General features: G+C 40.1%; 1 protein-coding gene across 1 annotated transcript in view; it reads left to right on the top strand.

Annotated features, from left to right (window-relative positions):
- The window catches only part of KCNK10 (potassium two pore domain channel subfamily K member 10), a 57,517-nt gene that overhangs the window by 20,269 nt on the left and 13,435 nt on the right, over positions 1 to 23,813 (top strand). Inside the window, exons 2-4 of the mRNA XM_069016020.1 lie at positions 2,639 to 2,967; positions 13,738 to 13,855; positions 16,483 to 16,643. Of these exons, the coding sequence (XP_068872121.1) occupies positions 2,639 to 2,967; positions 13,738 to 13,855; positions 16,483 to 16,643 (608 nt within the window). The remainder of the gene's footprint in view (positions 1 to 2,638; positions 2,968 to 13,737; positions 13,856 to 16,482; positions 16,644 to 23,813) is intronic.

The raw sequence follows: 23,813 nt of genomic DNA, 5'->3' as shown, positions 1-23,813 counted from the left end.
TTTAGCATCAACAGTTCTACATTCACTTAGGGTAGCTATTACTAAAAGCAGAAAATGAAAAACTAAGACAGTTCTTCTCTTCTTTTTAGAGATAAGCAAGCTGAGCACAGTAATACACTGTTGTTTAAGTGACAAAATATTTATAAGAATGTTTTATGTTCTCTACTATAAATTTCCCATCTTGTTCTTAGATCAGTACAATGCATTTTCCTTAGAAGACAAAATCAAACAAGGCATGATTTTACTGTAATGCTGTTACTAACACTTTTCCAGAAACATTATTTGAGTAAGAAACAGCATTTATGCTAGCAGAGAGGAAAAGAAAACCCACAAATGCTTTTTAATGATACCAGCTCTTGACTTCCGTCTTCTTGACTTACCATTTGTGGCATATCAAAGGCAGGCGTTGCTTTCCACTGAGAGGCTTACCTAGTCTACACTGGACTATACTAGTTGTGGTTAGGTGGATACCTGTTTCAAAATATCATAGCATTCTTTCATGTGAGTTCTGCTCTCTTCTTACCATGTGAGCCTTGGATCCTGATGCTGAGTGATCTCAAGTGTGAAAATTCAGCCCTCAGGCTTTCAGATTTTGTGTTGGTTCACAATATACACAGTAGTTACGGGCTATAACTAATGCAAATTGATTGAATTCCATGGAATCTATGGAAGCTATGTTACATTGAGTTACATCAGCTGGGCCACTTCTGTGAGTACTTAAATTTAGTTCAGTAAGATGTTGTGACTCAGGTTTGAGATACTTCCCTATAGAGAAAGGGAAGTTCTAACTGCTTCATACAACCTCAATATTTTATGTTTCTTTTGCATACTTTTCTGATGTTTCCTGCTGAAACTCACTGCATTTATTACAACAATACTTTCAGGAGACATAGAGAATAAATATACTGATATCTTACAAGAAATGTGACTTCTTTTTAATACTGTTACTCTTCTTTGTATTGTCACTTAAAGTTCTTAATATTTACATGAAATATATCTGGAGGTAAGAGAAAAGTTTGATGTCACTCCATCTTGGCTAGTAACTGTTGGGAACCATAATGATCTTTTGATGGTCAAACTGAGCAGCTGTGCCACAGGGTGTTGCAAAACTGAGATACACAAAAAAGGAATCAACCACAAAGGTTTTTGCTCTGATCCTAGATCCTTTATAATCTATTTGGTATCTGGAGCCTCTAAATCATGTATGAAACAAAATATTAACTGTAAGTATAAAGCAACAATAGATTTCTGCAGTTTATTGATTATCAAGTAAACTGGAAGCTCTATCCTCCGTGCAATGCTTCAGAGATGTATTACTTGGAGGAAAATGTGACTGTAGTAAAAGCCTGAGTTCTGAAATTATTCAGTATGGTAAAATGGTTTCTGTTGGGGAAGAGTTGCAGCCCCTTTCAGACTCAAAGTATAATCTTGTTGTATGTTTAAATTTTAGACAATGGGGTTACTGTGCCACTCTGATGGGATGTTGTAAATCTTTCTGCTTTAATTTCTAAGCAAAACAGCAAAGACACATTGTGAATAAGTTCAGAGAATGCTTCTAAAGTCACAGTATTTTAACTGTAATGTGATTTAGGTCTGATATGCAATGAATTAATCTGGTTTCAAAGAAATTACAGGCCAGTGGTAGCTGCACCATGGTAAGATTACACAGGAATTTTGTTTAAAATAAATCCAGCATCTTCAAATCCTACATGTGGTACCATTATACCAGTGTATGCTGAGGAACCCAGCCTCATCCTGCCATTGGTAACTGTAGCAACAGAGAGTGGGGAAGTGTGATGATGGGACACCCGAATTATTTGGAGGTGACCCAAATTTGATTTAGATGCCTTGGTGTCTTGACATAGTGGTCAGGCTATTAAGTCCAACTGGAGGTCAGGACTTGTTAGCTCTGATGTATTGCTAAGCTCATCTGGGCTATACAGTGTCTCAGTCCCAAGGTGAGAGGTCCACAGTTGCACTTGGCAGGTAACTTTGACCTCAGACATCTCGTATACTCTGGCTGACACATGATTTATGCTAAAATTTGTGAAGCTTCCAGGCTTTAAGAACGTTTTCACAAGTGATGGTTTTGTGAATCCAGGTAAATAGTACAGGCCAGTTTATGTTAGTGAGCCAAACAGCACTGTGGTTTGCAAAGCATTTCCTGTTTCTGTCAATACCAGGTCAGGTAGTGGTCAGTGTTCATTAACAGTTCAATTTCTTAGCAATATTAATACTATTAGTATTATGATTTAAGGATGTAAATCACTACCAGGGTCTTTCACCAAATACCACCATGTGTAATTTATATCCTAGCTAGTCAAAATTTTCATGTTCATTTTGCATAAATGGTTTTCTGCATATTTGTGAAATTTTTGCATATGTAACTGGCCTATCCAGTTCTAGAGGTAATGGTTGAAGTTCTAGAGGTAATGGGCAAAGCAAACCCTTGAGTTGTCCATTGTGTATGATGGACAAAGCAGACATGGAACCTTCCAGATGAGAAGAATCACATCTCTGTGAAGAACATGATTTATGTAAAAGTCTTGAAAATATTACTTAGGAAAGTTTTTATGAAAATCAAGGTCATACCCTAAGGGATTTGATTTTGAGTAAGATTTTTTACTTTGTGTTTCAGTGGCTGTTCCCTCACCAGTGCCAGCTTGTGAGCCTGAGCCCAAAACTAACGGGCATCACCCATCTCCACAACGCTCCATTTCCCCCCGAGCCACTGTCGTTGCTACCATGGAAGCCCCTTCTCAAGGCCGGCAGAAAGTCATGAATTGGAGAACAGTGGTGGCCATCTTTATTGTGGTGGTAGTTTACCTGGTGGCAGGAGGACTCGTCTTCCGTGCCCTGGAGCAGCCCTTCGAAAGCAGGCAGAAGAACACGATCGCGTCAGAGAAGGCTGACTTTCTTCGGGAGCACGTCTGTGTAACTGAGCTAGAGCTGGAGACACTGATTCAGGTAGGCCGTGTGAAGAAGACAGTACTTCTTGGAAGTTAGGAGAAACAGCTCGGTGGTTTATTGACCAGCTGAGTTGGTGGGGAACAAAATTGTTCACAGAGGCCTTGGAACGGGCAGCGTGAGGAGCAGGCTCTTTCCCCGTCATTTTACGGTCTGAGAAGCAGAAACTATGTCTCCAAAATATTGTAAATATAGAACCATAGAATAAGCTTGATTTGGAAGGGACCCATCAGGATCATCGAGTCCAACTCCTGACCCTATGCATGACAGCCTAAGAGTCACACCATGTGCCTGAGAGCATTATCCAAATATTTCTTGGACTCTTACCAAGCTTGGTGTTGTAGCCAATTCTCTGGGGAGCCTATTCCAGTGTCCAACCACTCTCTGGGTGAAAAGCTTTCTCCTGATATCCAACCTACACCTCTTCTGACTCAGATTCAGGCCATTTCCTTTAGTCCTGTCACTGCTCATGAGAATGAAGAGGTTGGTACTTGTATTCAGTAGAATAATGAAAGATGTGTGCAAAGAATAGCAGAACTTAATATCTGGAAAAAATTTTTGAGAGAGGTGACAGATTTGCAAGACATTTGCCATCATCTCTACAAATTTTCAAGAGGTGTTAAGTTCTTAATTCTTTCTTGAAAATTAAACACAGCAACCAGGAGGGCACACAGAACGTGACAGGTGGGATTTTTGAAAAAAATATTCAGCCAAGAATTCTGAACTTACTGATATATTAACTTACAGGTTTACTGTTGTAATTTTTAAATAAATGAAGGAGGATGAGGTATACAAATCAAAATAGAAAGTAATTGTCATTTAAAAGCTTTGGAGTTTTTAGTCTGATCTAGTATGCGAAGTTTTAGAATCAATTTTGAAGGAAATGATTATCAAGTATACAAGGATGAATGGAAAATGTAATAATATGGAAGAAAGGTCTGTAAAGGATAAATGTATCTCTCATTGATTAAAACTCTAGGCAAGGAAAGTGTTAAAGATCTTACAAGACTTCAGTAGAGTATCTGCTTGGATTTCACGTAGAGGCCTATCAGTTAGCCGTGGGAAAACAAAGGTTAGATAAGAAATGTGACGTACCTAAGGAATATATTTGAACTTCAGCCTCATATTTCAGATCTGAATTTGTGTCAGCCTTTCAAGAGCACAGTGTTGGGTGTTGCACCAGAGCTCTATTGTTGATTTCAGGCTGTTTGAAAGAACATACAGCTATCCCCTGAATTCTTGTGTCGACCTACTCAGCTGTGTTAAAAAACCCTTTCTGTAAGTGAATCAAATTTATGAACTTACTTCTTTTAATAAGTTGTTCCAATATCTCATTGATGTGATAGAAAAGACCTTCTCCTACTTTTCAGCCTAAACTTCTTTGCAAATAGATGTGGTCTCTCCCTGCTTGTGCTCTGTATTCACAGAATCCAGGTCATCGGTTCTTAGTCAAAAATGGTGTAGCTGTACCTGTACCTTTGGGCAGCCTGGTGCTATAGCTAAGAAGCCAAATCTGCTTTAGCAGAAAGTAGTATTGCACTGATGCGACTACGCAGGTTTTGGATCAGGGATGGCTTGGATCACATCCTTGATCTGTCTGTGAAAGACAGGTGAACATGTTAGGTCAGCAGGGTCCAGGGATGTTGGTTCAGATGTGTTTCTCTTGGCACTGTTGCAGAGATCTGTATTTCCCTCTACTCCTTAGAGTATAATTAAAGGATATTTTGAAAACTCTAAAGGCAAGAAGCTTTTATTCCCTTGGTGGCATTTTCACCAGCAAAAGAGATGCAAAATGCATTCTTTCCAAGCAGAAAGCAGAACTCATATAAGATACAACAAGCAAAGCACCTCAGCAGATTGTGGGGTTCTGCATACCAACTGCAGTAGTAAGATTTCTTATTCTCTAGCCTAAGCTATGTACCAACACTGATTCTTTATTTTACACAGTATTTTTCCCTCTTTCACTTCAAAAATGGTGACACTAAAATAAAGAACAGACATACTGTGTCATTAGCAGACAGATATTCTGGACAAATCTTATAATCTTCTGAGGTTTCAGTATGTCCTCAGGTGTTACACTGGGTAACTGGAAGTTATTGTGCAAAAGTAAATTAAAATCGGTTTAGCAGCTTAGGATGTGAATGTCTTAGGGCTAAGTGATGTGAAATATTGAAACAGATTTGTCAATAAAGAAGTTTCTTTGGATTCTTCTGTATGTCTGGGGGTTGGGCATGCTGATACAGAAAACTCTGATGGTAACTGACTTGTGCGGAAGAACAGTGAACGAACTTGGTTGGAGATAATGTCAGGGAGTTAATGTTGTCCTTTCACGACTTCATGTCGACTCTTTCAAAAGTGACATCCCCCTGGCTGGCACAATGCATTTCTGCATTGAGCCAAATGCTGCATCTCCCTTTACAGCTGTGAGTTCAGACTGATGTGGCAATCTCCATGGGTCCTGGCTGCTGCGCTGTGCAGTCTACAGCTGAGGGAACTATTAATAATTAATATTACTTGACTATCTGAAAGCCCTCAGATTAGCACAGATCATACTCTGCAGAATGACTGTGTTGATTCACCTCTGTGCGTCGGAGAATATGGAAAAATAGAAAAAGGGAGACTTTAGAACTAACTTGTACTATTTTACTGTGGGGATGGCTCTGGAACAATCTTTTAAGAAGACCAAAGGAGTATCGTGGTCCTTACAAGACCAATGATGACAAAATGTATACCTTTTTATTTCAGCTGGTGGGGGGGTCCGTGGCTCTGACCCAGGAAGAGGTGACTGGTCCGGAGAGATGGTCCCGGAAGGGATCGCCTTCCCGAGGCCCAGTGTCTTCCTCTCAGCTGCTGGCAAAGGAGGGCCCTTGCAGAGGCTATCAGCTCTTTAGTGATTATCAGCTCGTGATTCCAGCTCAGCTCTGCAGGGCATCCTCCAGGCCAAACCAGACCAGAGAGAGACGAGAGGGCCCGTGTGGCTGGTTCCGCACAGAGGTAGCTTTATTGTTGGTTCCCTCCGGCGAAGGGGAAGCCAGGGACGAGCTCTCTCTCCTACAGAGCCAGGGGGCTCCCTTTTATAGGGATACAGGGGATCAGCAGGGGACCAATGGGTTACAGAGGGTCTGGGACGGACCAATGGGTTACAGAGGGTCTGGGACAGACCAATGGGTTACAGAAAGATCTGCATAGTGTCTCTCAAAGGATTGTGGGTCCACTTTTCCTCGCCATGACCCAAGAAGCGGCTGCCCCTTTCAGGGAGTCCTGCTGGGCGATTGCAAAATCTCTTGTCTCAGCAGAGATCCCTCCAGGGCAAGGGCTGGGCATATCCCACACCTTTTCCTAAATTTCAATCTTTCAAAGGATTCTGCTTTGGAAAACCTGTAATGAAGATTTACAGCACTGTATGAGGAAGCCCTTAAAATTTAGTGGGGATGAGATACCATTTCCATCTTTATCTACAAAAACCCATTGCAAATATTAGCACTGGTAGCACAAATGTGAGTTGCTGAGTCCAGACTTAGAAGTTCAGTCATAGACTTCAGAAGAAATACAGTGATGAAAGCAGTGCAAATTCTTAGGAAGATACAAAGTATTTTAAATTTTTGTTTGGATTTTGGTTCAGGTCTGTCTGGTACTAACACAATGACGGGTAATTTTTTCATAACAATGTCAAGTGTTTCACAGTGCAGTCAAAATTTTCTAAAGCCACCTGAAGTGGAAGTTCTTAACGTCAAATTTTTAAAATCCATTTCTGCATCTGAAGGTATTTGTTGCAGTGAAGCCAGTACACTGTTTAAGGCTGGAGGTGATCTAGAGCTTGGCAAAATAGAGAATACCAGATTAAGAAAATGACAACATTGTGTGTTCTATCTCAACGCTTCTGAGTTTTCAGAGTTAAAGAAAAATGAAAGCCAGAACATGCTAAAAGACAATGAAACTTCAGGTGCTTTTAGTCCATTTAGCTGCTTTGTACCATTTAAATCAAATAGAAGCTAGTAGGACTCAAGTTACTGGACATAGAGTTGAAAAGAAAAATAACATTGGTAGATATATCTGCTAACATACTACAAACCTTTTCTTTTTGTTTTTATGTGTTATAAAATAATCTTATTAGTAGCTGGCATCAAAACCAAGTCATCCTGCCTTTGTAGTAACACACACATGGAGTGTGTGATGGGTAGGTTATGCTTCTCAGGAAGATCAGATTTTATCTACAGTTAGGAGAGACAGGAAGACCATCTTTGTGTTTTGGCAAAGTAATTCCTATGGACTGATTAGGGCATTCATACTCTGTTTCTATATATCCTGTGCACTGTATATGAGTAAAAGCTTCCCTAATGAGTCCTGCTTTCTTAATGAACCTGCAAAATTATGCAAGATGGAGTAGCTTGCTACTTAAGAAGTTACTTATGTTATTGTCAGGCTGCTTTCTTCTTCCTTGTCCATCAGGGTTTAATTTAGGAATGTGAGTGATTATAGCATATATAAAAAAAATCACCCACCTGGTAACTAAGTCATATTATCAATGTCCACTAATGACTACAGCAACTCATTAGAGCTAGACTGCAAGCTGAAAAGGAAGCAGAGCTGGAAATAAGCTAGTCAGGCTTTACTGGCTAATTATGTTAGTAAGAATTCATATTTTGGATAGGCACTTTGAATTAGTGTTCTAAACCAGTTTTGCCCTGAAGGTAAGTAAGAAGGGGAACATCCTGCAGAGATGTTTCATTTTGCTGCTCCTTGCTTGGTTCATTAGTGTCAGAAGCCAGCTTCTCTTTCCAGGCTTTCTATGTAAAATGAAAAGGATTTTCATGTGCTAGAAGAAATCTCTAGATAGAGCAGGAAAAAATTAGTACTTTGAATTAACTATAGAGAAGACTTGCATGTTGCTGAGGACAAGTCTGTTTGAATTGTGAAGAAAATCAGTGGTAAGTATCTGGTTATTGAACCTTCTGTCTGTGCCTCTGGAGGTTATCTCGTCCCAACTTCCCATCTGCCCCTATCTTTATTTTACCCTATTCCTCCTAAAAGGAAATGAAAAAAGGATTCAGTTGTCTTGGATCATGTCCTGGTTGGTGCAGGCACCTTGGTTTGTAACTTCAGTCCAGAGCTGCTCCAGCTGTGTAGGACACAGACTGAGTCTAGGATGCTGCACAAATCTGCAGCTGTTCTGTAGCTATGCTTCTTCCAGAACTTAGGTGACATATTTGCAGAAGCCTTTTGGACTTAGTTCTCTGTGCATATCTCTTGTTGAATGCTGTAGGTCAACCCTCAGACACAGTGCATACATGGCAATCAAATCACTCTTAAGTGTAGGTCAATAACTCTCTGGCTGATTGTCCCTGGCTAAAGGCCTTTATGAGATAGGCAGAAATATTTAAGGAATGGGCCTTGAAAGTTTGTTACTTTTGATTAAACCTGAAAAAAATTGCTGGCCTTGGTCCTTAGAAAATGCTTTTGTGGAAAAGTGAATAAATGGGAATTTATAATGAGGATCCCTAATCACTGGGGGTATAAGGGGTGGTGAGAATAAGTAGAGATGTAGAGAGTATAGAAAAAAGTTATTAAAGAATTAGTTACTAAAAGCTGCTTGCTAATGAAAAGCATCCTAATAATCCTAATAGAGAAACATTACAGCATGAAAGGCAATTGAAGCAACTTTTTGTATGCTTGATAGGAATCTGCTTGGAAAAAGAATTGTAGAGGGAGATAATAATTATTGGATTAGTATGATCTGTGGAGAGGAATTAATAGAACCAGGCAAAAAAATGACAAGAATTTTCTTTTCCTATCAAATTCATATCCTTGATAACACCTAGGGCAGGTATATCTTTGACTATCTCAGCACTCGAAAGAGATATTATACTTGGCCTTGAAAAAGATTTATCTTCTTCATGCTTGGGATCTTACTGGAGAAATTACAGAAACATGAGCAATGAATGAGATGAAAACCTTTCTTCACAGAGAAACCAGAAACAGTCAGTTTTGTGCCCCTCTCCTCATCAGCTGCACTGGCTTCCAGCTTATGGGCGTAACTCTAGACTTTTTCTTGATATAATCCTCGTATTTAGTGATCTAAAGTATGTAAGAATGTACCTCATACACTAGTGAAAACCAGCATATACTCACTCACACCCTAAGGAGGATCAGATGTGTGACTATCCAGGCACAGAGAGGACCACCTACACCACAGAGGACAGGGACTGGCAGCTGTGGCCCCCACCAGTGCCAGCCAGGGAGGATGGCAGGCTGCGGGCAGCCAGGGGCATTGCCTAGCCCAGACTGTCAGGTGCTTCCAGTTGACAAGTTGAGGCTGGGCTGGGACTTTAGCCCACAGGTCCGGCCCCAGCTTGAGAGAGCCTGTGGCTGGGCAGGGCAGAGCTGGGGCAAGCTGGAGCCCAACACTTGTTTGGTGTTGTGGGGGCAGAGACGGTGAAACCCCAGTAGTTTCTGTTTGGCATGAAAGGACAGTATCATTGTCTTTGTCCACAGAGAAGAGATACTGTTGTGTTCTTGTGTCGTGGGGAAGAACCCTTGACACCTGGTGAGACAAATTAGTGCACCTTTCTCTGGACTTTGAGTCCTATAGGCAGCCCAGTGTGGGGTCATCCTTCATAGTATTTAATTACTGCTGTCTGAATATCAGCAAGTGGAATTAATGAAGTCTATTTCAGACTGTGATGGAGTTTGATTTCACTCTCTTTGGGAATACAGGATTCAATTGTCCCAGTATCACCACAAATGCTGGGTGTCTCCTGAGGAATTTGCCTTTGGTCCCATGCAGACCGTGTCACCAGAACTGTCTTTTTCGTTACAGAAGGACTGTAGTGTGCTGATACTACAGGGGCTGAGAGTAAAACCACATCTATGCAATGATAGGGAGCAAAACAGAAAGTTGTGATCAGAAATACATGTTTTTAAAAACAAATAATGTTGAGTACTTGTATTTATTTTGGTAGTTTTGTCATTCTCTTGGCTGCTAACAGCCTTTTGGCTTTAGCATACATCCATTACTTGAACATCAAGGAAGGCAATTTCAGCCCTTTGAGGTATTTTGAGTTATTACTTTCTCTGAATAGGTGGTATTTAAAAAAAAATTGCCCGAGGTTGGTAGTTATTGTTTAAAGAAGATTGCTCTTTCCATTAATAAAGTATACTGAAAAAACACTATGTAACTGAGAAGGAAAAAGGGATCAGGAAAGGAGTAAGTGTGGAACAGCTCTGGGTACTTTCATGACCTGTTACTTTCAACAATACTTCAACTATAAAAGTAGCTGAAACTACTAGTTTAAAATACCTTAAATATGTGAGGTTTGTTGTAAGGTATGCCCAGCCACTGCCCTGGAGGTACATCTGCTGAGATAAGGAAGATTGCTCAATCTCCCAGCAGGAGCCCCCTGGGAAGGCAGCTACTCTTCAGTTACCACGAGAAGAAGACAGACCCAGAATCCTCTGGGAGACCCTATGCAGATCCTTTGTAACCCATTGGCCTTTACCCTCTGACACCCACCCCTGTATCCCTATAAAGCCAGCCCCCTGCCCCTGCAAGGGCAGAGAGTTGCTCGTCCCTGGCCTCCTCTTCGCCGGAGTACAGACCGATAAAGCTCCCTTGTGCGGAGCAGCCACACGAGCCTCTCGTCTCTCTCTGGTCTGGTTTGGCCTGGAGGCTGCCCTGCAGAGCTGAGCTGGAATCACGAGCTGATAATCACTAAAGAGCTGACAGCCTCTGCAAGGGCCCTCCTAGCCAGCAGCTGAGGGAAGACACTGGGCCTCGGGAAGACGATCCTCCGTGGGACCATCTCTCCAGACCGGTCACAGCTTCCTCCGTCAGAGCTACTGACCCCACACCAGCTGCCATAGTTTGTTAACATAGTGTTTTGCACTCTGGAAGTTAGTTTTTTCCCTAGTGTGAGATAATCCAATGATGCGGTCATTGCTGCAAAGCCTATCTGAATTTTCAGATTGGAAACTTGTAAAATTTTGTGGCCTGTGTGAACTGGGAAAGTCTTGCCAGTAGTAGTGTCCTCATTTGAAATTTGTGCCAGTTTTCATCTAGCAGGATAGTTCTGTGTAGGTGGAGTTGTGGTGGTAGTAGTAAGGCATCCTTTTCTCATGCATGAGCTGGAATTGGTTAAGTGCTGTTAGCTGCATGCTGCTGGCTGCTTTTGTCTTGCTACTCTCTTTTTGTCCTCCATCACTGTATGCAAAATATTACGTATTAAAAGATGACATTGGAATAGTTGGATATTTATAAATGGATGATGTCAGTCAAGCTTTAAAGAAAAAATGAATTTGTTCTGGATGAGAAGGGAACCTTAGAATCTCAAAGCTATCTAAGGCAACAGGACACTCCTTCACTTCAGGGCTTAGTGCTTGGCCCTAAAAGACTTGCTAAACTGTATAAACTCAAGTGTGATTTGAGTGTAACTAGCTTGCTGACATTCACACACTCACGGGGAGGGCAGACAGCATTCCTTGGCAGAAGTACGGTGCCAGGGTAGCTGACAGTGTGTCATGGCCTATTTAAATGGGCAACCTGTCTGTTATGCTGATTTATGCTGTTCTGCATAAACCAACAAAGATCTCTGCTTTCACACCACCTGCAATATGCCAGCAACTGGTATAGAAGCCCTTTCAAAGGGTTTGGTCAGAAACACATCCTTTCTCTATATCCCTGTTTCTTGAGGTATGGACTTGTGCTGAGGAACCCTGGCTTTCTGCCCACATGAAATGAAACCAGTCCAGCCTGGAGCTTGCTCATGCTATAGTTTCACAATCAGCTTAGCCTGGCATTTAGCAGCTCTACTTTTATAAAAGGCTGTCCCATACTGGTCTCTTTAGATGTAGCTGTCTCTGTTCTTGCCCATATGCCTCTCCTCCCGCTCCTTTCCCTTTTTGTGAGGCAATGTGATGAATAACTGAAAGCTGGGAAGCAGATTAGCTGAAGCTAGCCCAGGCTGAAAAAGCAGTAGAGGAACATTTATGACCATGAAGTCAGTTGGAAATATAGGCAAAAAATGAAAGTGGAAGAAAAATGGAAGTGGAAGAAAAGAAAAAATGGAGTAGATAAGCCATTGGGATTAATGAGAAGAAAAGTGTATCCTGAAGGCTAAGGGAGAGAAGCGGTGTTAAATGGATGTGTTCAAAAGTCAGTGCTAAACCCACAAGAGAATGTGAGGTTATAGAGAAGATCAAGAGAAAACTCGTAGACATGAACAGGTAAGAAGTGGGGCAATGGAAAAATAGAATGGCTAACCTTGCTTTGCACATGGACTGTATAGGAAAAGGTGAAATAGAAAACCACAGTGACAATTCATAGATCATAAATCAGAGGGAAAAGAGAACTAGTTAAAGAAATGGAATAAGAAAAGTCAAAACAAACCTGTGTTGATAGGTGGGAATTCCGTGTTGAGCAAAGCCAAAGAAAAAGAGGATGCAAGAGGCAGTACTTTGCTTCACTTGTTGAGCCCAGTAACTGGGCTCACTGAAATTACCACGACTAAAGATTGGTGGCAGTATTTAGGAGGAGGAGCAAATACCAGAGAGTGAAGAATAAAGTCTGGCAGTAGTGTGAGCAGCTGGTAACAGCAACATGAAGTGAGGTTGGACCAGAATGAGAGAAAAGCACAGAGCTGGAAATGTTAGGAGGCAGAAAGAGAGAAACTTGGTTCCTTTGCAGTGGTTCTATGGAAATTAAACTCAGTTGGGAATATTTGAAAAGCAGAAAGGCAGTCATTTCAGCTGCTCTTCTAGAATGAGGTTTGAATTTCTCTATTGTGAAGAATGGCTTGCATGAGATCTAAAAGCAACTTGAAAATATGTGATGAAGGGCATTGCAAAAGTCAGCTTAGAGCAATTCAGGTGAATATGCCAGATGCTGATGGGAGATTTATTTTTGTGCTTTGTAGGCTGATTTATTAAGCTTTATCTTCCTTTGGACTGTGAGGCTATAATGAAAAATGTCCCCATGATACAATGTGGTGCATTTTTAGAAATTCCCAACAAACATTCAGGAGGCTGATATGTCTGCTTGGTTTGACTCAGTACTATATGGGACACAGGACAGTGAAGGAAGGAAGTATACAGGACAGTATAGGAAGCCATATATCTACCTCAGCTTCTGTTCAGGATATAGTTAATTCAAGCACTATCTGCAAGTCTCTGTATCATGCTGTATTTGTGGACATGAGATCATTTGCAGTGCGGCAACTCGGAAGTTTGAGCTGATCACCGAGTATTTTTATGATGTTTCCATAGCTATCTTATTTGTTCATTGCAAATGGGGTATTTATATGCCATATTTTTTTCATCAGTTAGCATAAAATATAAATTATTTAATCAATTACTAATTGTCTGGGAATATAAATGCTTGGCTGACTAGCTTAATAAACTTCATAAACATTATTTGTATTTACCACCTTTCTAGCTGCTTCTAACATGACCTGCTTCTGTTGAGGAATTTTTCCTTTGGCAGTAGTCACTACAAGAACGGTATTTATGGATGAATTTGTGGTGTCAGCCCTCTACTTCTCAATTGCTTTGTATCTTTTGTCATTTGTTTATGCATTGTATCTTTGTTCCATCTTAATGAATATTCAGTTGTTTATTCAACTTACATGTGCAGAAGATGCTACTATACTTTGAGCACATATTAAAAAGCTTAGATCAAAGCTGTTTCCATGGTCCTAGAAATTTCCCTTTGGAGCCTATACCAACTTGCATAGGATACTAAGGCATGTGTGAGGCTGAGTCTTTGTATTTTCTTTGCAGCATGCTGTTGAGGCTGATAACGCAGGAGTCAGTCCCATTGGAAATTCCTCTAACAACAGCAGCCACTGGGACCTTGGAGGTGCCTTTTTCTTTGCTGGAACTGTCATCACAACTATAGGTATGTTTATGTTTTAAAATACATAGTCACGCTGAGACATGGATAATGAAATAAATTTGAGGAAGGTAGACAACAAAGAAAAAAGTAGCTGAAGTGTGTTTCTCTGTTAGCAGAAGACATGACCCCAGCATGTGTCAAGGACACTGAGTCTCTGGGTGTCAGAAGCTGTTTACACAATTAGGGTAGAATAGCAATGCTGAGCTGAAAACAGGTAAGACTGATGCAGGCTTTATAACCCTGTTCTTAATGTAGATGCAGATGGTCTCAATTTTCACTAAAAAGATCATGAAGCTGTACCTAATGAAATATTCTATGGCTGTTGGGAATTTGGATTTTAATATTATAGATGAATTTTCCCAGAAGTGTAACTTTCTTCCTAAGAGCATAAATTAATTTTGGCTTATGCTCTGAAGTTTGATAGAAGCAATTCTTCTCATACCCTACTCCTTGCAACTGGAAATGTATTCTCATACCTATTACAACCTCTTTAAAATTCGTACTTGCTTTCATACTAACAATTGGAAGGAATTCCACAAATGATATACTGTGTAAAAAAACCCCCAATCTTATTTTTCCGTTCTAGAATTCATAGCCTTGAATTATTGACACATTTCCCTGTGTTAAATGTGTATACTAAACTGCTCCCTTCACTTTTCTTGAACCACTAATTTTAGTAAGATCCTTATTCAGGCCCTAATCATCTCTCCCCATGCATTGTGTCCAATGTATTTAGTCTCTTGATCTCTGAATGTTGGCCTTGGATATGCTAAGGTTTTTAATCTCTCCTCTCTGAGCCAGTTCCTCTCTTGAAGAATGTTCAACAAGCTCGCATTTCAGAAGGCAGTCTGAAGGAAAAAGAAAATAAACTAATAACACTGTTGATAAAATTAATCTGCTGACAATTATACAGTAGTTTTATAATTTTAAGCTTGATTTCAGTGCTGCCATAGTAATCAGATCAAGGAATCTAATTATTTGGAAATCACTGGCAAATCGTTGATTTTTATTTGCATTGTCTTTGAGTATTTTTCTGCTTTAAATATTGTATAAAGTGCTTCTCCACATTACAGCTGTGATGCACACACTGGTGGCTGTACAGACAAATAACTTGACAATCACATAACCCTTCAGTAAAGTGTGGGAATCTGACTAAATTCTGTAGGCTTTTTATACAACAACAACAACAAAAATCCTGTGGCAGTTAAAAGACTTGCTGTGGGGATCATCTCTAACAGTGGAGTCTGCGCCTTTGGCTCTGCCTTTTCTTTGTTGTCAAAGTGAGGGGGAAAGAGTGATAGTATAGAGTGTAAAATCTGTGTTCCTCTATATTAAGCTACATTACCATGTATTTTTAATAGTAGCATAAAACCAGCGGGTGGCAAGAAAGAAAACGTTTCTGATTCCAAAGTAAGAAAACCCTCCCTTAATATTTGTTTACTCAATAGACCCAAGTGACAAGCTTTTAAATCACTCATTAAAGTAAATGCCACTATATAGGCATAGTTTATGCAGGCGTATTCATTGACATCTGCTATTTAAAAAACTTATTGAAAAGACCTTGGATTTTTGCCCATATTTGTTTTAACTTCTCCATGAAAGAAATCTTTATAGGCTGCGTAAAGTCTGGGTATTGTGTCAGGGCATGAAAATGGTTTTAGTTTATCCACCAGAGGCTTGTTAGGGCTCCTCTTAAGCAGAAACTCAGCAGATGACCTGGTCAACCTCAGTCCAGTGGCCATTGGAGCCTGGACTTCCTTGGAATTTTAGGAGAAATCTGGGATGATGGATGCAGCTGTGAAAAGGACAGTAGATCATGGGACATGCATTATTGTATGTCAGCATAGGTCTTTCACCATCTCATGACAGAGGGATATAGTCAGTGCCAGTGTTGCCAACCCAACAGGAATAGGACCTTACATTTTCATAGATTTCCTCCTCTGTGGATGCTTTATTGCATCAGTTATTTGTGATTATGTGATAACTTTTAATATTTAAATAATTATGTATAGTTAAAATCAAAATCTCTATGACATTTCAATTAAGATACCTTATCTTAAATAAAATGGTGGAAATATTACTGTCAATTCTTGTTTTTTTTCTCTTTAACATTTTAACAGAAATACCATGGCTACTGGAATCATAATGCTTTACTGAAAAAAGAGTTCAGGGGCAGATTTGCATAGTGTGGGTACAGTTTGGAGGCTGCAATGTAACTAGTCAGTATGATGAGGGGCTGAGGAAAGTATGAGCTAACCACTGAAAATGAGCCTTGTCAGGTGAATCACACTCCTGTCAGGAAACCATTGGCACAGGCCAAGGAGAGCTGCAGCATGCAGGCACCAGGCCATCATGGAGGGATTTTTGTGCTGTGATATCAGCTTTAATTAAGCAAACAGCAATTTTAGATAGGCTGAATCTACAGAAAATATGGGTAATTGAGGCTTCAAGAAAAATGGAATAAAAGAGGGTGGCTTGCTCAGGAAATGACATCATGCCATTGAAACTCTGTAAACAGGAATTACAGAACAAAGGTATGCCTGCAGCAAGAGCAGTTTTTTTAAGCCTATTAGTTTTCTAAAAAGCCGTGTATAAGTTCTGAGAGTCTGACAATTGTTTTTTCTCCTCAGGATATGGGAAGATGGCCCCAAGCACTGTTGGTGGCAAGGTTTTCTGCATTTTGTATGCCCTATTTGGGATTCCACTGTTTGGCTTCTTGCTGGCTGGGATTGGAGACCAACTTGGAACCATCTTTGGGAAGGGTATTGCAAGGGTGGAAAAAGTTTTCAGAGTAAGTTCACTGACAGTTTTTTGCTTGTGTTGTATAGCCTGCTCTTAATTTGGTTGCTATTACATGCGGCATTTTGTACATGTTGGACACCATGAAACATTTATATGTTTAGTTGAGATGATAGTTAATGTCTGTAAGGGTCTCTCATCAGTGGAGAGAAACAGACTTCTCTAGATGATGATACAGGGGTTATAGATCTGACTCAGAATTTCCTTATTGAGGGTATTGCTGGGGAATGTATCTCCTAAGTTAGTGTCCTTACAAAGAATGGTTGTAAAACAGTCTTCAAAACACCACAAGTTACTTTAGATAGGCACATCTATTCACTGAATATAGAGAGAAGGTAATGGTTCCCTGAAGGAATAGGGATGTGGAGTAGGTCCTGACTGTACTACTGATAAAGCCTAAAAGACTTGGAAAGCAGGGTTGCTGCTGTGAGAGTGAAGCTGGGAAGAGAGATGGTTGAGTGATATGCCTTCACTGCAAGGGGACAGCTGTGTTGGAATAGATCTGCAGCTCTACTACAAAAACTGCTGTAATGCCACTGGCTGAAATCATGATCATTACCTGCCCTGCCTACCATGAACACATCCTACCCTAAATTTTTGTGTAGACTTTTGCATATGTAATTTCCCTTTATGTTGCCAGTACCCTCTGCTTTTGAGTCTGAAATGCTGTAAGCAGTTCCTTCGCAAGCAGTGCCACAGACCTGGCAAATGCTGTTTTGCTAACTTGCTAATGGCTCACTTCAGGGATTCTCTCTTTGAGGCAGAACTTCTAGAGGTGACCTGTGTGATGCTTCCCTTGGAGGTGGCATAACTGAAGGTAAGTCTTTCCAGGGATGGAGCGGATGAGAAGCTGCCCAAGCTGGTTAGTTTAATAGACACCTATTTCTAAAACATTCCCACAGGTGAGAGCAAATTAGTTGTAACTATTTTTGAAAGGAAGTAATTAAGTACTAGACCAAAGTATAAGCACTTTCCATTTTGATTAAATGACTTTGAAGTGTCCCAGACCAGACATAAATAGTATCTCAGAATAAATGTAGTAAAAGGTGACTAGTGATTATGGGTGAGTAAGCATGTACATGCCTCTTTGGAGAGCACTTCAAAAGGCTTATATTTCCATTTAATGAAAATAATGTTATTGAAAGGTGTCTCAGTTTAGTTTGGCAAAAACGCAACTAAGATCCCTAATTTCTTTTTTGCCTACATTTTATTCTACCTGCTTCACTTCAGTGGAATCTCTGAACATTCCAGCCTGCTTCTGCCCAAGAAAAATGACAATCTTGAAGTCGTGATATGAATTGAGAGTCAGAAAATCTTTAATTAATTGTCAGCTGAGTATTGTATTTCTGAGTGACACGGACAAGACCATTAAACTGTCAGTATGATAGCTTATGATTAAAATAATCAGAGAATCACAGAATAACTGGGGCTGGAAGGGACCTCTTGAGATCACCTAGTCCAGCCTCCCTGCTAAAGCATAATACATACTCGAAGTATTTTAAGATTCACAGATGAATGCTGATCCTAATGTTTCATATATTTGGCACATAATGTGAGTTCTTTTGGTATTTAAAGTATTCCTTCATTTTCTTGAGTTAATGCAGCTGCTTCTTGCTTACAGCCATCTAAAGCATTTGTTTTCCTCCTTGGTATTTTGTCAGCTTCCAAAGGAATTTAGAGATTGTGGTCTTCTTGTTTAGCCAAGATGTGTGTTCATTCCTTTTATTTTGATTGTCATAAATCCATTACATTCTATTACATCTATTATTTTGTGATTTGGTGAACAGGGTTATACATAATTTCCTTCATTATTCTTAGTAATGAGTTTCACCTATTTGAAATATTTCTGATATAGTTTAGAATTTACATGTATCTTAGTAACTAGTCTTAATACCAGTGGTTTCAATTTAAGTGATTATTTACGTAACATTTGATATATGCAGAATATAATAATCATTATAAATTTAGTAATTATTTAATTTATGATCACATTATATTTACACTGTTAGGCTTCATAAATGTTTGTACCTAATCAGACGAAGCCTCAAGTAGAGTAACAGTTCTTGATTTAACCCTGAGCACTGAGCAGAATTTAATTAAATGTATAACTCTTGTTTCTTGTTTTGTAATGAACTGAAATGCAGCATGTTCGTGGGTGTAAAACAGCCTGTTACCACCTTAAAAGAGAGGACATAAAAATTAGGAGAATAGTTAGCAAGAAACTAAAAGAAACAAACATAGGCTAAAAAGACACTGAAAACAATAAAATGTTGGGTGGTGTGCCTGACAAATCTTCTGGAGGTAGCTGAGAAGTCACTGAGTGTGTGTCTGTGCTTTAGTGAGAATACAAATTAGCTACCTGTCTTATTTGTCCTGGGAGGAAACTCAGCATTTGTGTAATGCATCGAGTTTCCATGTTCATATGCCTCAGCACTCTGCTTCTGTATGCATCCACTTGCCTCTGTTTATCCGTTCACTCTTAGGAATGTTGCACAGCTGGTGTCAGGGCAGCCAAGAGTTCCTGAAGTCCTTGCAACTTTGTGATTTTCTGTACAGGTAGAAGGGACTTGAAGGCAGCATGATCTTGCATTGTTGTTAGGACCATTTTTGAAGCTAGGTAAGAGGCAGTATGCACGCACTGGCAGGTGGGAAGGAGAGGAAGGATTTTCTGTTGTCACCGCACTCCTTTCACCCAAAGCATTTCCTCAACAGGTCTCTTGCTCCATCCAGCAGTGTATCTGTGAGCATGGAGCCCATGCCATGCTAGGGACAGCTTGCCTCTGGCATTCCTCAGCATAGCTGGAAAGATGAAAGGAGGATTCCTCCCAGAGGAGTTGTGCTGGTGCATTTCTGCTGCCTCTGACATGACCCGTGCAGAGCCCCACCAAACCTACCTTAATTAACACCATAAATTAGATCTTAGGAATCCCACATTTAACTACTGCAGTAATCAGCCCACACATTCTGTGGGAATTTTAAGAACAATTTGACCTACATAAAGTGAGAAAGAGATATGCTCTTATCAAGTACACACTACCCCAACCGTAGTGACAGAATATTTCAGCAGAGGAGCTGGGCACATGCCACCACTCATCTTCTAATCCAAAATGTTACCATTATTTCAGTGTGCAGCTAGCCAGGAAAACAACTACTCATTTATGAGTAGGTAGGGCTGGAGGTATTTCATTACAAAATAATGCTTTGTAAAAAATAGAACTTTTCATGTACCATTTTAGGAAACTGAGGCACTGGCAGGATGATGCTATCCCAAACAACATGCATTGACTAGTTTATGCCATCTGTCCTACTGGAATGATTATATTTGGTACAAGTAAATAAGCATCAAACAGGTCAGAGATGTAAACCAAAGCTTCCCCCACAAAAGCCCTGTCTTCTCCGCTCCTGGTTATTCCTGTATGTTCCATCTTCAGTAATCTAGGGCAGAACCTGCGTCCCAGTCTGTTTTTACATGCATGCAGGTGTGATTCCTCAGAAAATGAATATGTGCAAGGCCACCAGATTCAATATATACACTGGTCACAAGCATCCAATTTCTGGGTCCAGTGATGAATCAGCCCTCCCAGACTACCTTGGAAAAGCACGTATACACTCAAAATTTAATTTAAAAGTTGATAATTCTTACAAATAGCTTTTTGCCCAGTGAAACTTTCCAGACACAACAGAAATAAAATATGCATTTCAAGGTGACATGAAGCCATAAAAGTAGTATTTTTATCTTACATACATGAGGGATCTTATGAACTACCTGTGAATGTTTCTATAATAAACAGTAGAACAAAGCCCCATTCTTTTGGCTTGCTCTGTACACACAGTGTTTGCAAGCATCTAAAGATAGAAAGCACTCCATAGGCAGAGTACACTGTCATAGAATACAGCAGCTGCTATTATCATGAGTTAAATATAGGCTAATTTGGATGGTTTTTTTTCAAACCTTGAACGAGTATTTAGAGTCTCACCAGAAGTAGATGGGTTTAGCATAACCTGAATGATCTTCCCTTATCTTGCAGTTTAGTACAGATGCAGGCATTCAGCCTGGGAACAGTGTGCTTCTGAGAGCACTCCAGGATTTTCTGGCTTCCGAGGTGAAGCCACTGGGAGCAGTTCCTTGCCTTGGTTGCTGCTTTCACTCCTCTGGTTTCCAGCAGGATGCTGAGAACAGGTCTGGCAACACAGCTGGTAGACTGTGAATTGCAATACCAGGATGTGAGTGAGCAGCCAGAGACATGGGTGGTGGCAAGGCCACCACTGAAAATACCCTACTTTGTGCAGAAAGGCAATGCCTCTGTAAGCAGTGTGTGCTTCTCTGAACCAGGGAACTGTCAGAACAGACACATCTGCTACCTGTCTTTCAGGTGTTCAGCTTGGAGAACATGTTTTGTTCTAGTTTCCAGACATGCTATGAAAGTGATGTGCACTTAGTATTTTTGTGAAAGATAGCAGTACAGATCACCTAACCTTAGAACTATCCTAAGAAAAGTAGTTCTTTGTTGGCAGATGGGGATGAGGCTGGGGTAGGAGTAAGGGTTTCTTTCAGCAACTGTCAAAGCTCTACTTTCACTAAACTTTATTGTTTGTCTTTCTGAATACATCTGATCAACTCTAGCAACTCTTTTCACTAAAGATTCAACTTCTTTTTAGAGATTTTTGGCTCCTCTAATCTCTTACTGTAAAAGTGACAGGAATCATTTTTACGAATTCCTTCCCTGAAAATGAATGGAAACAGAATCTGGGAAAGAAACTTTGTATAAGAGAATAACTGTGTAGAGGAGGAACACTTAAAAATACAGTCTTTTTGCATAGTCTCCCCTCTGTCCATGGATTTGCTCTGTTCTCTCTCCCCTTGATCTCTCTCCTCCTCTTCATTTCCTCGGATTACAGCAAAACTGTAGCATTTTACCTGACACTAGTGCAGGACTGGTAACTGAGACATCAACAGTTTTCTGTTCAAAGAATTTAGTTGAGGTTGCCTTGAAGTTCCACATTTACCTCTTCCCTAAGGCTTCCCATAGCCCAGGGCCCCTGTCTGCTTCCCCCCAGAGAGCCCCCACCCTGTACTTTGTTTCTAGCCCCATAGCAGCATCAATTCTCATTTTTGTCAGATGAACCAAACTTTCAGATGAGATCATTCCCAAAGCCAGAAATGCAAATCCAGATCACTACTTAGGCAAACCAGCAAAATCATTCTGGACTTGCACTCATGTTACTGAATTCAGAATTTGGGACACAGTTAATCCATAAATGTATTATAACCAAAGTGATACCTTAGCTAGTGCAATCCTATTTGTAGTTCTGGATATATGGCTGGACACCTGCATTTCTAAGTAGATTAAGTTAATGGAAGACTGATGGAAGTTTCCTCTCCACTTTTTGGTGTGTAATGAAAATATACAAAAATCAAGACAATCTCTTTTATTTTGTTTAATTACATTGCATTACTAGCCATCATCAGTGTGTTATTACATCAGCTGCTAAAAACCCACTGAGGATATTAACACTTTAGCTTTTCTTTTTTAATATAGTGTTAGTCACTGTGATTTTCTGTAAGGAAAAAGGTACAATTGAAAAAAAAAAAGATATTCACTTACAAACTTCCACCGAGTAACCTGTCCCATGCAGTGATCCATCTGCCATCTGCTGGCATCCTGGACAGAGCTGTCAGGACAGGGTGTGAAATTCAACCTACTGTTGCACATTCACAGTATTATTCTAAGATTATACAAGGTTTATGAGTTGAAAGTTCAGTGTTCAGAGCTTAGCCTAACAATTTTCTGAGTCATTTCACCAAAACTAAATGGCAAAGAAATATAAAAAAATCAGTGATGAGAAAGGTGATTTACAAACCCAGAACAAATGAATGTAAACGATCTTGGCTCACGATCTGTTCTTTTGTCTGTCCCACCTTAAAGGTCCCTCTAAGAGTCACATTTCTCTGAGCAGGGTTAAAATAGAGGTGCTTATAGACAACAAAGGATTGGTTTCTGTATGTAGATACTTACGTGGGGTTTATTTTAAGTAGGTGTGCACCTGAATGTACATTTCAAATTGGACTGTCCTGAAGTTTAGGAGTGATTTAGAATAAAACCTACTTCCAGTTCTGAATTTTACAGTTAGTTAACACTAGGTTTATGGATACACACATAGCCAAATGCTAACAGAAGGGATTTGCAGCCAGTGTGCTTTTCTTCATAATCCCAATAAATCGTATTTGGCTAAATCGTATAACTTTACAATATAGGAGTAATAAAAAAATCTGGATACACTCTAGTGCTTGCTACCAGTACATCCATAGTGCCTCACAAATATGGTGAGCATTTTAATTTCACTTTTGGTTCCTCTGTTTTAAATCTGAAGACATGCTTTTTGTAAATTATGATAAAAGTGAAATTAAGGAATGCAGGTACTATAAGAATCCACAAATTGCAGCAACTCTGTAGGCTCTATACAAAGAGCATAGCAGAAAAAGCAGCTTGTAAGAGCAATATGCAGCAGCTGGCATGCTGGGCATGGATGTACCAGTCAGCAAATGCTCTGCCTATTTTTATTTCAGCTTGTCTTCCCCATCAAACTTTATTTGGACCAAAAGTAACTGTCTTTAAAAACACAGTCAGTGCTGAGATGTTAGACTCTGGGATCATTTGTCTCTAGCAGTTTAAGGCTGATGTGCCCCCGTCAGGAAAACAGACTTTGGTACAATGACCTATTAAACATATGGAGATTCAAGCAGTTCATCTCCCACCATGCTGGAGTCGGTTGTAAACCAGTTCTGATGGGCGAACTTCTGCCTCCATCCTCTTGAAAAGGGATTTCACTATGCAGAAACAGCCGGGCATGGCATGGAAGAATGTTTCAATCCTTTCAAAAAATGTTGTTTGACAACCGTTCTACCCAAAATGCATGTGCACTCCTGAAATCCTGGACTTTATTGTCCAGATGTGTGCTCCAGCTTTGGAAAACTCTGGTTGCATTCTTCTCTAGTTCATCAGTAACTGTTACAAAGAGAACTGTTAATCTCTGTAGTCGACAAATGTTTTCCTTTGCTTCTTCCTCCCCGGGCTCCCTCAGTGCCCTCCTTTACAGGCACAGTTCTGATTGCTTTTCCTGGATGCAAAGCAGTCCAGACACAGAGCCATCTGGACACTTC

Source organism: Aphelocoma coerulescens, chromosome 5 (genome assembly GCF_041296385.1).
Source record: "Aphelocoma coerulescens isolate FSJ_1873_10779 chromosome 5, UR_Acoe_1.0, whole genome shotgun sequence".
Taxonomy (NCBI): domain Eukaryota; kingdom Metazoa; phylum Chordata; class Aves; order Passeriformes; family Corvidae; genus Aphelocoma; species Aphelocoma coerulescens.
Note: the sequence above shows the minus strand (reverse complement) of the source record. Positions and strands in the feature narration are given on the sequence as shown.